The following is a 16,860-nucleotide window of genomic DNA, read 5'->3' as shown; positions in this document are numbered from 1 at the left end:
TCTGACTTGGAATCTAGAATGCGACGGCAGAATTTACGAATGATTGGCGTCAGGGAAGCCGTGGAAGCTAACAACCCTATGAAATATTTCTCCCAATTTTTAAAAGATGCATTCCCTACTGTATTTCCTGACCAACCACCGCTACTGGATCGTGTTCACAGAATCCCATCATACTCGTCTAGGTCAGATAGACCTAGGCATGTTATCTTACGTTTTCATTACTTTCAAGACAAGGAGAGACTGTTTCGATTCGCTCGATCTAAAGGTTTCATTGATTTTTCGGATCTTAAGTTCCGATTCGTGGAAGATTTCAGTAAACCAATCTGGGACCAACGGGTCCGTTACAGATCCGTGATGTCGGAATTCTATAAGATGGATTTAAGACCAGCGCTGCTGTACCCTGCACGTCTAAGGATTCGCATGTTAGATGGAGCCCTTCGTTTTTTTGATTCTCCATCGGATGCCCAGAGTTATCTGGATCAACTTTCATCCTCAACATCTTAATTGCCTTTTTTTAATTTTCTCCGTTGATCGGAGGCTGTGAATTGGTTGGTTTTAACTTTTCTGTGCCCTATTTGGGCAGAAAAGTTTACTTTCGATTTCTTAATATGGCTGCTAAACTTTCTTTTTAACTGCGTCATTTCTTTCTTTTCCCAGGGGATTCTGGGTGGTCACTTCCCTTTTGTCATCTTACGTATTTCCTGTGCGGCCTTAAATTTTGTAGTTTTTTTAAAAAATTTTATTCTGTTTTGCTTTTTATAATCATTTTATGTTAATAATCCTATTTTTTTTGTTGCTGTGTCTATTCATGAGTTTGAGGTTTATTGTGGTTTTTTTTTAATATATACTTTCCGGCTTTTGTTCTGTTCTGTGTGTATTTTAATTGAGCTAACTTTTTTTTACTTATTTTTTTACTGTTTTACAATTAGCTGATCCTTTTCATATTTATACCTTTTTTTTAGGGAGCGTATACCGGAAGTCATGGGGGTAGTTTTAGCGCTTGCTTCTTTCTGGCGGGTCTGCTTTAGATTTCGCCTTGGGGTCTTGGGGTGGGGGGTGGTGGGAGGGGCTTCACGTTTTAGTTTGTTTCTCTTTGGGCTATATACATTATTGAAGTATTGGTTGCGTCCTTTTCCCCGGTATCTTTTGTATGTTCTGTTTCCTCTCCGGGTTTGTGGGTCGCGCCTATTGTCAATCCTCCTTGTTGTGGGTTGACTTTAGGATTTATGGAGTCTATTATTAATTTTGTCTCCTGGAATACTAATGGTCTTAATCATCCTATTAAAAGGAAAAAAGTTTTTAAAGTGTTCCGGAGACTTAAAGCACAAATTTTATTTTTACAAGAGACCCATGTACGGAGGGGGGACAGACTACGTTTTTTCAAATTCTGGAAGGGACAACAATTTCATTCGAACTCCAATGCTAAGATTCGAGCCGTCTCTATTTTTATAGACTCCTCAGTTACTTTTATACAACAGGATATTATCTCTGATCCGAATGGTAGATTTTTATTGGTTAGTGGTTTACTATTTAATAAAAAAGTAGTTTTGGTTAATGTTTATGCTCCTAATATGGATTGTCCGGAATTTTATAAATCATTGTTTGATCAGTTTCCGAATTTGAACGAGTTTTCATTGATTTGGGGCGGAGATCTTAATACCTGTTTATCTCCAGCTTTGGACCGTTCGGCTCCTTTACGGACTTTACCTAATAAATCTGCAAATTTGATTAATTTTTTCCTTTCTGATTCTGGGTCGACGGACATTTGGCGTTTTCTGCATCCTCAGGAAAAAGATTTTTCCTTCTTTTCACATGTTCATCATTCCTATTCAAGAATTGATTATTTTTTCATTGATTCTCGTCTCATTCCTTCAGTGATTAAATGTGATTATGATTCTATAACCATTTCGGATCATGCTCCACTTAAGCTTTCTATTAAAATTATGGCCAATATACCAAACAATAGACAATGGCGTTTTAATTCGCTGTTGCTTCAGGACTCGGACTTTGTTAATTTTATGAATGAACAGATTGAGCTTTTTTTTACAATTAACCATACAGAAGATATTTCGGTTAACACTCTTTGGGACACTTTTAAAGCCTATATTCGGGGTCAGATTATTTCGTATTCCGTTGCTTTGAGGAAGAAACAGAAGCAGGAGGAGATGGCAATTGTGGACAAGATTAAAGAAATTGATAAGAAATATGTTATGGCTCCTTCTGAGGAGCTATACAAACAAAGAACTGAACTTCAAATGGAACACAGTTTACTACTCTCGTCCTCGATTGTAAACCAATTAAAGAAAACAAGAAGTGATTTTTATGTTCACAGTGATAAAATTGGCAAGCTGCTGGCTAATCAATTGAAATCTAATTATGTTAAATCTCAAATCAATCAGATTTATAACCAAAATGATCGATTGATATTGGATCATGTGGGGATTAATCAAACCTTTTGTGATTTTTATTCTTCTTTATATCAATCAGAGTCTCCTCGAGATTCTAAATATATGAATGATTTTTTAGATAAGTTAGACTTCCCTCAGATTTCACAGGATATGTCTTCTTTATTAGATACTTCCATTACAATGGATGAGATTAAGAATGTTATTTTTTCTATGAATCTGGGGAAAGCTCCTGGCCCTGATGGGTTTACCGTTGAATTTTATAAATGTTTTGCTTCTTTATTGATTCCTTGGCTCTATAAGGTTTTTGAGGCTTCTTTGAAACTTGGTAAACTTCCGGAATCTTTTAATAGAGCATCAATTTCTTTAATACTAAAGAAGGATAAAGACCCTGCTCAATGTGCATCTTATAGACCAATATCTTTATTAAATGTTGATTCTAAAGTTTTTTCTAAGTTATTAGCAAATAGACTAGAAAAAGTACTTCCTTCTATTATTTCGGAAGACCAAACGGGTTTTATTAAAGGTCGTTACTCTTTTTATAATATTCGTACATTGTTAAATATCGTTTATACTCCCTCACAAAATGTTCCTGAGTGTGTTATTTCTTTAGATGCCGAGAAAGCTTTTGATAGAGTAGAATGGCCTTATTTATTTAAGGTGCTTGAAATGTTTAATTTTAGCTTGAAATTTATATCCTGGATTAAACTGTTATATCACTCCCCTGTAGCCTCGGTTCGTACTAACTCCTTAAACTCACCTTTCTTTCCTCTCTTTCGTGGTACTCGACAAGGCTGTCCTCTTAGTCCCCTATTATTTGATATTGCATTAGAACCTCTTGCAATTGCTATTCGAGAATCTTCAAATATTACTGGGATAACTCGGGGATTAAAGTCCCATAAATTATCACTCTATGCTGATGATTTACTTTTATATATTTCTAATCCTGAGAGATCCATTCCTGCTGTTTTAGAGTTATTAGCACAATTTGGTCTTTTCTCAGGTTATAAATTAAATCTTAGTAAGAGTGAACTTTTTCCGATTAATAAACATCTTCCCTTATATTATAAATTTCCATTTAAATTGATTAATAATTACTTTTCATATCTTGGGATTAAAATTACTTGTAAACATAAAGATTTATTTAAGACTAACTTTTTACCATTAATAGACCATATTACTCAACTTTCATCTAAATGGTTTCCCTTATATTTAACTTTGATTGGTCGTATTAATGCAGTTAAGATGTTTTTTTTGCCAAAATTTTTATATGTGTTTCAGGCATTACCAATTTTCATTCCTAAATCTTTTTTTGATAAAGTTGACTCTAAAATTTCTTCATTTATTTGGCAGAATAAGAATCCGAGACTGGGTAAAATACATTTACAGAAAGCTAAGAGAGATGGAGGTTTAGCATTACCTAACTTTAGATTTTATTATTGGGCTATTAATATTCGACATATGAAATTTTGGTTACTTGACCGGGACATACTATCTATTCCTAAATGGGTAGCATTGGAATTACAATCTGTTCAGGGTTATACACTTGGTTCTATTTTAGGTTCCTCTCTTCCTTTTGATTCGAAACGCCTTAAGCAGGTCTCTAACCCGATAGTTAAATATGCTTTGCGCATTTGGTTTCAATTCAGAAAATTTTTTGATCTTAATCAATTCGGGTTAGCGATTCCTATTTTAGGTAACATATTTTTTCCTCCCTCTTTTACGGATCGCGCTTTTCAAACTTGGAAGACTAAGGGTATTTTACGGTTTTTGGATTTATTTTTAGATGGTTCCCTTATGTCTTTTGAACAATTATCTAATAAATATAACTTATCAAGAATACATTTTTTTAGATATTTACAAGTTAGAAATTTCCTAAGTACTATACTTTCTTCCTTTCCAATGCTTCCTCCTATATATATTTTAGATTCGATAATTAACCTTAATCCATGTCAGAAAGGTGCATCGGCTATGATTTATAATATTATTATGAAACTTAGGAAAGCTCCATTTGATAAGATTAGGGTAGATTGGGAACAGGAATTGGGGCTTACCATTTCTGTGGATGATTGGGGGCAGATTTTACAATTAGTTAATACTTCCTCTATTTGTGCTAAACATTCCCTAATTCAATTTAAAGTGGTTCATAGAGCACATATGTCCAAAGATAAGTTAGCGCGTTTTTACTCGCATATTAATCCTTTCTGTGATAGATGTTCGGGGCAGATAGCCTCTTTAACTCATATGTTTTGGTCTTGCCCTACTTTGGAAACTTTTTGGAGAGATATTTTCAATATTATTTCTAAGGTATTAAATATAGATATCTCTCCTCACCCTATTACTGCTATCTTTGGACTACCTAAAATTTCTAGTAATCTTTCCCCTTCAGCCCGTAGAATGATTGCATTTCTTACTTTAATGGCGAAAAGATGTATTTTACAACATTGGAAAGAGCTTAATGCTCCAACTACCTTTTTTTGGTTTTCTCAGACGATTTTATGTTTGAATCTGGAGAAAATTAGAAGTAACCTTTATGATTCTTCATTTAAATTTGAACAGATTTGGGGACCTTTTATTCGATATTTTCATTTAATGTAATATTTACCCTTCTTGTTTTTTCTTCACTGTTTTAATGGAGGTCGGGATTGAGGACGTGATTTTAAGTTTAACTCTGTTTGGTTTCAAGTTAGCCCATTGCTTTGCTTTGCTTTTAGTTAGTTGCACGGTGGGTTTTTTTTTGGGGGTTTTTTTTTCTTTTTTTTCCATTGATATATATAAAATCTAGTATACTATTATGTTATCTTGGTTTCTTATGCTTAAATTACATTGTTTGTAGTATTTTCTTTTTGGTATTGTTATCTTTTGGAATTTTATTATACTTTAACATTGTATTAATGTTTATATGGCTTACCTTTTTTGTATACTTACTCAATAAAAAGATTTAAAAAGAAAGAAAGTGATAGGGCAAGGTAAGTTATTGCCTCTGGTTCAAGCGCCTGATGGTTGAGGGGTAATAACTGTTCCTGAACCCTGTGGTGTGGCTCCTAAGGCTCTCTTCTCTGGCAGCAGTGAGAAGAGAGCATGACCCGGGTGGTGGGGGTCCCTGAAGATGGAGGCTGCTTTCCTGCAACGGTGCTCCGGGTAGATGTACTCAATGGTGGGGAGGGGGCCTTCATGTGATGGACTGAGCCATATCCACTACTTTTTGTAGGATTTTCCATTCAAGGGAATTGGTGTTTCCATACCAGGCTGTGATTCTGCCAGTCAATATACCCTCCATTACATATCTATAGAAGTTTGTTAAAGTTTTAGATGTCATGCTGAATTTTCGCATGCTTCTAAGGAAGTATGGGCACCACATACTTTCTTCGTAATTGCACATCTGGGCCCAGGACAGATTCTCTGAAATGATAACTCTGAGGAATTTAAAGTCATTAGCCCTCTTCACTTTTGATTCCCCTCTGAGGACTGGCTCATGGATGTCTGGTTTCCTCCTCCTGAAGTCAATAATCCACTCTCTGGTCTTGCTGATATTGAGTGAGAGATTGTTGTTCTGACACCACTCAGCCATGTTTTTAATCTCCCTCCTATATGCTGATTCATCACCAGCTTTGATTCAGCCTATGACAGTGGTGTCACCAGCTAACTTAAATACGGCATTCGAGCTGAGTTTATCCACACAGTTATAAATGTAAAGCAAGTAGAGCTGGGGGCTAAACACACAGCGATGTAGTGCACCTGTGCTGTTGGAGATTATGGAGGAGGTGATGCCAATCTGAACTGCCTAGGGTCTCCAAGTGAGGAAACTGAGGATCCAACTGCACAAGGAGGTAGAGGCCAAGGTCTTGAAGCTTATTGGTTGGTTCTGAAGGGATGATAGTATTTAATGCCAAGCTGTTGTCAACAAAAGCATCCTGATGCATGAGGCATTGTTGTCCAGATGTTCCAGGGTTGAGTGAAATGGCATCTGCGGTGGACCTGGTGTGCTGCTAGGCAAAACTGGAGCAGATCCAAGTCTCCTCTCAGGCAGGAGTTGATATGCTTCATCACCAACCTCTCAAAGCTGTGGACATAAGTGCTACTGGATGATAAGTCATTGAGGCAAATTACTAGGTTCCTTTTAGGCACCATTATAGTTGAAGCTTGCTCGAGGCAGGTAGGTACCTAAGACTGCTGAAGTGAGAAGTTAAAGATCTCAGTGAACACCCCATCCAGTTAATTAGCACAGGTCTTTAGTACTCGGCCAGGTACCAGCAGCTGGGCCAGACACTCTCCACGGGTTCTCTGTCCAGAAGGGTGCTCTCACATCAGCCTCTGAGACTGAAGTCACAGGGTCACTGGGGGCTTCGGGAGTTTGTGATGCTTCCTCCATGTCAAAACGTAGAAGGCATTGAGCTCATCTGGAAGTGATGCCCTGTTGTCAGCTATGTCACTTGATTGCACTTTATAAGAGGTGATAACATTCAAGCCCTGCCACAACTGTCAATTAGCCTTCATTGATCCAAGTTTAGTCTGGAATTGTCACTTCACTTGTGAGATGGCCTTCTGGGGATTGTACCTTAAAAATGCGGTTTCGTCCTTAATTAAAGATGAGGTTAAAAGGTACTTGGAGGCACATGATAAAGTAAGCCAAAGTCAGCATGGTTTCTTTAAGGGGAAATGTTGCCTTGCAAATCTGTTGGAATTCTTTGGAGAAATAATAGGCAGGATAGACAAAGCAGAGTCAGTGGATGTTGGTTGCTTGGATTTTCAGAAGGCCTCTGACAAGGTGCCACACATGAGGCCCATGTTATTACAGGAAGGATACTGACACGGATAAAATATTGGCAAACTGGCGGGAGACAAAAAGCAGGAATAAAGGGGATCTATTCTGGTTGGCTGTTGGTGAATAATGGTGTTCCACAGGGGTCTGTGTAGAGGTGATTCTTTTCACGCTATATGTCAATGATTTGGATGATGGAATTGATGGCTTTGTAAACAAGTTTGCAGATGATATAAAAATAGGTGGAGGGTCAGGTAGTGTTGAGGAAGCAGGCAGTATGCAGAAAGACTTAGATTGGGAAAAGAGGCAAGGAAGTGGAAGATGGCCATGTGCTTTGGTAGAAGAAATAAAAGTGTAGACTGTTTTCAAAACAGGAAGAAAATTCACAAATTAAAGGGGCAAAGGGACTTGGGAGTGCTTGTACAGGTTTCCCTGAAAATTAAGTTTCATGTTGAGTCACTGGCAAGGGAAGGCAAATGCAAAGTTAGCGTTCATTTCTAGAGCAATAATATAGAGGTAATGATGTAATGCTGAGCCTTTATGAGGCATTGGTCAGACTGCACTTAAAGCAGTTCTGAGCCCCTTATCTAAGAAAAGGTGTGCTGACATCGGAACGTGTCCAGAGGAGGTTTACTGAAATGATTCCAGGTATGAAAAGATTAACACATGAGAAGCGTTTGATGGCTCTAGGCCTGTACTTGCTACAGTTTAGAAGGTGGGGGGGGGTGCGGGGGTTGAAAGACCAAGACAGAGTGGATGTGGGGAGGATATTTCCAGTAGTGGGGAAGTCTAGTACCAGAGGGCACAGTCTCAGAATAGAGAGACGTCCAAATAGAAGAAAGATAAGGAGGATTTTCTCTAGGCAAACAGTAGTGAATCTGTGAAATCCATTGCCACAGATTGCTGTGGAGGCCAAGTTATTGGGTTTATTTAAAATGGGAGTTCATAGGCCAGGGCATCAAAGGTTATGGGGAGAAGACAGGAGAATGATGTTGAGAGGGATAATAAATCAGCCATGGTGGAGCAGATTCAATGGGCTGAATGGCCTAATTCTGTTCCTATGTCATGGTCTTATTGTTTCACCCACTCAATCTTTGCTTCTCTTCATTTTGTACTCTTCCAACAAGTCATCCCTCACCCTCTTTTGCTCTCAAGAGACAAGCTCTATCTCACTCAACCTGTCCTCATAAGACATACTCTCTAATCCAGGCAGCATCCTAGTAAATCTCCTCTGCACCCTCTCTAAAGCTTCCATATCCTCCTATAATGAGGTGACCAGAACTGAACACAATAGCCCAACTGGGGTCTCAAGTAAAATAACATGGGCCTGGTTTAAAGGCCTTGTCTAAGCTGGTGCCAGGTAAGACCATAAGATATAGGAGCAGATTCAGGCCATCCGGCCCACCAAGCTTACTCCGCAAAAGTCCTTGGTAAGCCTGAGGATGGTGCATTATTATGGATTCCAGCTTGCTGTGGACTGGGAAATGAGGAAGAAAAACACCAGGATATCTCATTTCTGGCAGCCACCCAATGACGTTCGCATGTTTAGAGACAGAATAGGATAATGCAAGTAATGAACTGTGACAGAATCTTTTAACCCACTGGAACATTACTCACCCTGATAATGAACTAAACTATTCCCACAACCTCAATTTCAAGGACTCTTCATCTCATATTCTTGCTTATTTATTTATTAATATTATTTTTGCCTTTCTTTTCTTTTTCTATTTGCACAGTTTGTTGTCTTTTGCACATTATTTGCTTATTAATCTCTAGGTTGTATATGGTGACATATATGTTATTTGATAATAAATTTACTTCGAACTCATGAATCTTTAAGTGCCTCCCATTGCCTATTTGCAGTCCACTTTTGTTAAATCTTTTTAAAATTTTAGCAAAATTGCTGTCATTGCCGTTTACAACCTGTACTTCGGATTAATTCTGTCTTGTTCTGCGATTCTGCTGAATCTGATTAGTTTGTGATCATTTCTATGAATAGGTCTCTCCCATTGACAGTTCTTTAATCTGCCCAGATTTAGTCTCTAGAGCTAAATTCATAATTACCATGTTAGTCTTGCAACATTCTGTCCACAAGAGTGTTCTTCTGAATGCATTTATAGAACGTACAGTACAGGAACAGGCCCTTCGACCCACAACGATGTGCTGAACCAAATCAATTAGTAATCAAATAGCCAATTAACCTAATCTCTTCTGCCTGCAGCATGTCCATATCTTTCTATTTTCCTCACATTTATGTGTCTATCTAAACGTCTCTTAAAAGTCCCTATTGTATCTGCTTCCACCACCATTCCAGGAACCCACCACTCTCTAGTGTAAGAAAAACTTTCCCCTCATACCTCCTTTGAAATTAACCCTCACACCCCACCTCGCCCTTACCTTAAATGCATGCCCTCTGGTATTAGATATTTTAAGCCTGGGAAAAAAGATACTGTCTGTCTGCTCTATCTATGACTCCCATAATCTTGAAACCATCTATCAGATCCACCAGTCCAGAGAAAATAACCCACGTCTGTCCAACCCCTCATTGGCGTATGCCTTCTAATCCGTCAACCCGCCCTCTTTCCTGTCATGCTGACTGTATGATCATGACTTCAGATCAAGGCAAACAGTACGAAAATCAAGTAACACTCTCAACATGCAGTCTAGTGTAATCCTGATGTTTGGCCCCACAAATTCGGCACAAAACCAATGTGCTTCACTCATACAGAAACATCCATGCCAAAGCTGCAAATTCAACAAGAAAAATCACATTCATCTGTGAAACATTGTTGTATTTACAGTCACAATAGTAAGACCATAGGAGCAGAAATAGGCTATTCGGCCCATCAAGTCTGCTTCAGCATTCAGTCTTGGCTGATATACTATCCCTCTCAACCCCATTCTTCTGCCTTTACCCCATAACCTTTGACACCCTGACTAATCAAGAACCTATCAACCTCTGCTTTAAACTTATCTAACAGCTTGACCTCCACAGCCGTCTGTGGCAATGAATTTCACAGATTCACCACCCTCTGGCGGAAGATTACATACACTTCTTTATTGTAAAATCACAGCATTAAAACCTACCTCCATTGAACAACAGAGGACAGCATCTTCTTTGACATCTTGTGATAGTAACAGCTGAGGCAGGGTTGTAGCAGCAAGAGTCCATTATTCAGGGAGAAAAAAAGAAAATTTTGATCATTAATACAAAGGAAGAAGATATCAATTTATGTACAATGTCACGATATTATAGAAAGATCACTTTCTGCCACATGATGACAACAGGCCAAGTGGATATGGCCCAGTCCATCATGGGTAAAGTCCTCCCCACCGGTGAGTGCATCGACACGGAGACTGTTGCAGGAAAACAGCGTCCATCACCAAGGACCTCCCCCCACTCCCACCCAGATCATGCTCCCTTGTTGCTGTTGATCACAAAAGGTGCAGAAGCCTCAAGACTCACACCACCAGGTTCAGGAACAGTTACTATTCCTCAACCATCAGGCTCTTGGAACAGAGGGGACAACTTCACTCAACTTCACTTGCTCCATCACTGAACTGTTCCCACAACCTCTGGACTCACTTTCAAGGACTCTTCATCACAGGTTCTCAATATTTATCATTTATTATCATTTATTTATTACTTATTGTTTTTTTCTTTGAAATTTGCACAGTGTGCATTTAGACCATAAGACCATAAGACAAAGGAGCAGAAGTAGGCCATTCGGCCCATCGAGTCTGCTCCGCCATTTATCATGAGCTGATCCATTCTCCTATTTAGTCCCACTCTCCCGCCTTCTTTGTAATGTCTTTGTAATTACTGTGAATGCCCGCAACCAAATGAAACTCGGGGTAGTATATAGTGACATATATGTACTTTGAAAACAAATTTACAAGCCCAAAGTGAATGGAGCGACTACAGTCGCAGCTGTGTAAAACTGGTATTTGTTAGGGCAACTGCCTCCTATTAAACTCACAGGCACCAACTCTCATCATTATTCAACTCTCAGAAACACTCCTGGTATTCAACAATTAGCAATTGCATGTTATCAGGGTCCTACAGATGAACCGTGCAGAGGATTCTGACTGATTACATCACCATCTCCTATGGAGGAGCCTGTAATGGGGGTGTCTGGGACCAGAGGGCACAGGCTCAGAATAGAATGATGTCCCTACAGAAAAGAGACGAAGAGGAATTTCTTTAGCCAGGGGGTGGTGAATCTGTGAAATTTGCTGCCACGTACGGCTGTGGAAGCCAAGTCTGGGTATATTTAAAGTGGAGGTTGATAGGTTCTTGATTAGTCAGGGAGTCTAAAGTTACGGGGAGAAGGCAGCAGAATGGGGTTGAGAGGGTTAATAGGTCAGCCATGACTGAATAGCAGGGCAGACCCAATGGGCCTAATTCTGCTCCATTGTCTTATGGTCACCGTTTTCTCAGAAAACTTAAAATAATGAATTGAATTGGATTGAATTTATTACTTACATCCTTCATATACATGAGGAGTAAAAATCAATACATTACATCTCTGTCTAAATGTGCAATGTGCAATTTATAGTAAATTAAAGTAAATATTATGTACGACAGGATAGTCGATATAAACGTCCAAAAGTCCAATTTAATGTCAGAGAAATGCACACAATATACATTCTGAAATGTTTTTTTCTTTGCAAACATCCATGAAAACAGAGAAGTGCTCCAACGAATAAGTGACAGTTAACATAAAAATACTGTTGAATCAGCATGAATTAATCAGTCTGATGGCCTGGTGGAAGAAGCTGTCCCGGAGACTGTTGGTCCTGGCTTTTATGCTGCGGTACCATTTTCCAGATGGTAGCAGCTGGAACAGTTTGTGGTTGGGGTGACTTTGGTCCCTAGTGATCCTTCTGGCCCTTTTTACACACCTGTCCTTGTAAATGTCCTGAATCATGGGAAGTTCACAACTACAGATGCGCTGGGCTGTCTGCACCACTCTGTAGAGTCCTGTGATTGAGGGAGGTACAGTTCCCATACCAGGCAGTTATGCATCCAGTCAGGATGCTCTACATTGTGCCCCAATAGAAAATTCTTAGGATTTGGGGGCCCATACCAAATTTCCTCAACCGTCTGAGGTAAAAGAGGAGCTGCTGTGCCTTTTCCACCACACAGCCGGTATGTACAGACCACGTGAGATCCTCAGTGATGTTTATGCCCAGGAACATAAAGCTGTTCACCCTCTCAACCCCAGATCCATTGATGTCAATAGGGGTTAGCCTGTCTCCATTCCTCCTGTAGTCCACAACAGCTCCTTTGTTTTTGCGACATTGAGGGGGAGGTTGTTTTCTTGACACCACTGTGTCAGGGTGATGACTTCTTCTCTATTTGAGATTAGGCCAATCAGTGTAGTGTCGTCAGCGAACTCGATCAGCAGATTGGAGCTGTGGGCGGCGACCCAGTCATGGGTATACAGAGAGTAAAGGAGGGGGCTTAGGACACAGCCCTGAGGGGCCCCTGAGTTGAGGGTCAGAGGGACAGAGGTGAGGGAGCCCACTCTTACCACCTGCCAGCGATCTGACAGGAAGTCCAGGATCCAGTAACCGATAAAATGGCCATGAAATGCAAACTGAGGGAGTGACATTTTAGGATGACTTCGGTAGCTTTCTGGAAGGCAGCCCAGTAAAGAGTTATACACCTGGAGCTTATTTGTCACTGAAGGTCAGTTATAATTCCAAGGGCAGGGTGGCATCCATTGTTACTACCATCAGGGAGAAGGTACAGGAGCCTGAAGACGCACACCCAATGATTCCCCTCGGCCATCAGATTTCTGAACGGACAAGGAACCCAGCAACATTATCACTCTATTTTATTCTTTTTGCATTATTTATTTTGTACTTGATAGATTTTTTATTTTTCACTGCATTGCATTTGCAAAACAACAAATTTCACATGATATGAAACTGTAATAATAAACCTGAGTCTGGTTCTGAAGTGAAAGCCCCTCTCTGGGACTATCAGAATCACAGAATGTTAAGGTTTTGCCGAGGGTGCAGGAGAGGTTTACCAGGCTGCTGTCTGGACTGGACAGCACGTGCTATCAAACAAACTCTCTGCAGCGGCTGAGGGAGATCCCACAGAGGCTATGAGACGGTGAGAGGCATACAGAATAGACAGACAGCATCTTTTTCTCGCAGGGTAGAAATGTCTAATACTAGCATTTAAGGTGAGAGGGGGTCATAGAAACACAGAAAACCTACAGAACAATACAGGCCCTTCGGCCCACAATGCTGTGCTAAACATGTACTGATTTTAGAAATTACCAGGTTTACCCATAGCCCTCTATTTTTCTAAGCTTCATGTACCTATCCAGAAGTCTCTTAAAAGACCCTATCGTATCCACCTCCACCACCATCGCCGGCAGCCCATTCCATGCACTCACATCTCTCTGGGTAAAAGGTTTACCCCTGACATCTCCTCTCTACCTACTTCCAAGCACCTTAAAACTGTGCCCTCTTGTATGAGCCATTTCAGCCCTGGGAAAAAGCCCGTGACTATCCACATGATCAATTCCCTTATACACCTAATTCAAAGGAGCTGTGGGGAGCAAGTTTTTTTTACACAGAGAGTGGTGGGTGTCCGGAATGAACGGCCAGGGGTGGTGGTAGAGGCAGATACATTAGAGACTTTGTAGATAGGCACACGAATCTGAGGAAAATGGAGGGATAAGCAGAAGGGATTAGCCTAGATGCCCATTTGATTATGAATTGATTTGGTTTGGTACAACATTGTGGGCCGAAGGGCCTGTTCCTGAGAACACTACAGCACAGAAACAGGCCCTTCGGCCCATCTAGTCCATGACAAACCATTACTCTGCATAGTCCCATTGACCTGCACCTGGACCATAGCCCTCCATACCCCGACCATCCATGTAATTATCCAAAATCCTCTACATTATAATAATTTGTTTCTCAGCAGCCCACTGGGATCAGAATTAGAATCAGAATCAGGTTTATTATCACCAGCATGTAATGTGAAATTTGTTAACTTAGCAGCAGCGGTTCAATGCAATACTTAATCTAGCAGAGAGAGGAAAAAAAAATTATAATGTATAAAATAAAACATAATAAACAAGTAAATCAATTACGTATATGGAATAGATTTTTTAAAAATGTGCAAAAACAGAAACACTGTATATTAAAAGTGAGGTAGTGTCCAAAGCTTCAATGTCCATTTAGGAATCGGATGGCGGAGGGGAAGAAGCTGTTCCTGAATTAAGGAGCAGGTGACTTACCTCACGGAGACAGGTGTAGATCGGGCAGACGAGCACACGGAAAGGCTCTCCTGCATTGCTTCTCATGATTCCAAACACCTCGCAGAGGAAGGTGATGAATCCCAGCCAGTGCTCAACGTCACTTTGCTGCAGCTCATCCCTCACCGTGAAATCTTTCTGAAACAAGACAAAGAAAAATGGGATCTCAAAGTCTGCTTACTTTGTATATTAGATTGTAAAACATAGGAGCAGAATTTGACCACTCACCCCATCAAGTCTGCTCCACGGCTGATTTCTTTTTATCCATCTGAACCCCATTCCTCTGCTCTCTCCCCATAACTTTAATCACCCTGACCAATCAAGAACCTATCAACCTCTGCTTTAAATATGTCCAATGACCTGGCACCCACAGCTGTCTGTGTCAATGAATTCCATACATTCACTACCCTCTGGCTAAAGAAATTCCTCCTCATCTCTGTTGTAAATGGACGTTCTTCTATTCTAAGGTTTTACCCTCTGGTCCTAGACTCTAACTGCATCAAATTAGAGTGCTTCACCTGTGCCTCAGATTATTCATGCCAATGAAGATGGAACTAGTAGTTAGTCATGGCCCTAGAGAAAAATTGGGGTGGCATGGTGGTGTAGTAGTTACCATAACACTATCACTGCACCAGTGACCCAGGTTCAACTCCTCCACTGTCTGTAAGAAATTTGCACATTCTCCCTATGACCATATTGGTTTCCTTTGGGTGTTGCAGTTTCTTTGCACATTACAAAGACATACAGGTCGGTTGGTTAATTTGTCACGTGTGTAACTGGGTGGCGCGGGCTCAGCGGGCTGGAAAGGCCTGTGATGTATGGCTAAATAACAATGTCTTTCTGTGTTTTGAAGACTGAATGGTTCACTTCCTGACTCAAGGTGCTGTTAAAGCTGACCAAGGTAAAAAGGCTCCTCCTTACAATGTTGAGGTCACCCAGGCTATCATTCTTGCTGCATTGAAGATATACAAAAATATCACTGGGCCAGTAACACGCCTCCTGCATCTACCAGGCACTTGTATCATGTACACAGGAGACTCTGCAGAAGCTGGAAATCCAGAGCAACACGCACAGAACGTTGGAGGAACTCAGCAGGTCAGGCAGCGCCTATGGAAATGAATAAAGAGTCGACATTTTGGGCTGAGACCCTTCAGGACTGGAAAGGAAGGGGGAAGATGCCAGAATAAGAAGTTGGAGGGAGGGGTAAGAGGACAAGCTAGAAGGTGATATGTGAAGCCAGGTTGTTTGGGTGGGGGTGGGGGGAGAATGGACCATGGGAGAAAGTGAAGGAGGAGGGGCACCGGGGGGGGGGGGGCGGTGATAGGCAGATGAGGAGAAGAGGTAAGAGGCCAGAGTGGGGAAAGGGTATGCGGAATATTAACGTAAGTTGGAGAAATCGATGTTCGTGCCATCAGGTTGGAGGCTACCCAGATGGAATATGAAGTGTTGCTCCTCCACCCTTAGAGTGGTTTCATTGTGTTAGCCGAGGAGGCCGCGGACCGAAATGTCACAACAGGAATGGGGACTGGAATTGAAATAGTTGTACCATGTGTACATGAGAATACATTCCTGTTGTCTTTACATTGGAAAAGTTACTGGAGATACCACCTCTTCTAAAGAACGCAGTTTAGAAGGCACCACCTACATCATTGAGCCAAATACTACCAAACAGCATCTTTATACTAGCACCGAGAAGACGCAATAAACTGTTGGATCACACCATTTAATTGCTAGTTTTAACTTTTAATCGCTGCTTGGAATTTTTTAAATAAATAATATGATTTGTTAGTTTTTTTTGTATGGGGTGGTGGGGGTGGTTTAGGGTTCGATGTTCTTGCTGCCGTATGCACTATTTTTTTTCTGCGTGGCTGGGAGCTGATGATCATGTTGCCTTTTGCAAGATTTGTTTTTTTATGTGAGGGGGTTGATGTTTTTCTTTGATTTGTGGCTGTCTGGAGAAGACAAATCTCAGAGTTGTATATTGCATACATACTTTGATAATAATTGTACCTTTGAACTACTTATGTACATGTAACTGTTTAGTATGTTTCCTAGTGATCACAGTATGTACATACAATTGCTCAGTGTGCCCTCAGTGGTTACAAATCTGTATGATTCTGGAACATTATTTAGTTTCATACTATTTGAATAGAAGCTCTGTGATTGGTTAATTGTTATCTACAAATTTGAATGGATTGTTTCTTATCTATGGTGTAAAAAGAGCTGAACATGCAAGCTCGGCATCTTTAGTCCTCTTTCCCTTTTTTTCCTACTAGACGCGTGTTACTGTCAGTTTTCAAAGCTCTTTGTTCTATTAACACTTAATAAAACCATAGCAAAGTAACAGGTTTGATGCCTCTTTCTTGACTTACACAAGAACCTCGGATCTAAACCTTCTGAATCCAAC

At 40.4% G+C, this 16,860-nt stretch overlaps 1 protein-coding gene across 4 annotated transcripts in view; it reads right to left on the bottom strand.

Moving 5' to 3' along the window:
* The window catches only part of ctif (CBP80/20-dependent translation initiation factor), a 233,910-nt gene that overhangs the window by 15,472 nt on the left and 201,578 nt on the right, over positions 1-16,860 (bottom strand). For all 4 annotated transcript variants that reach the window (XM_063042593.1, XM_063042592.1, XM_063042594.1 and 1 more), the window contains 2 exons: positions 14,436-14,591; positions 10,255-10,308 (listed from right to left, as the gene is read on the bottom strand). In XM_063042593.1, the coding sequence (XP_062898663.1) occupies positions 10,255-10,308; positions 14,436-14,591 (210 nt within the window). The remainder of the gene's footprint in view (positions 1-10,254; positions 10,309-14,435; positions 14,592-16,860) is intronic.

Source organism: Mobula hypostoma, chromosome 3, assembly GCF_963921235.1.
Source record: "Mobula hypostoma chromosome 3, sMobHyp1.1, whole genome shotgun sequence".
NCBI lineage: Eukaryota > Metazoa > Chordata > Chondrichthyes > Myliobatiformes > Myliobatidae > Mobula > Mobula hypostoma.
Note: the sequence above shows the minus strand (reverse complement) of the source record. Positions and strands in the feature narration are given on the sequence as shown.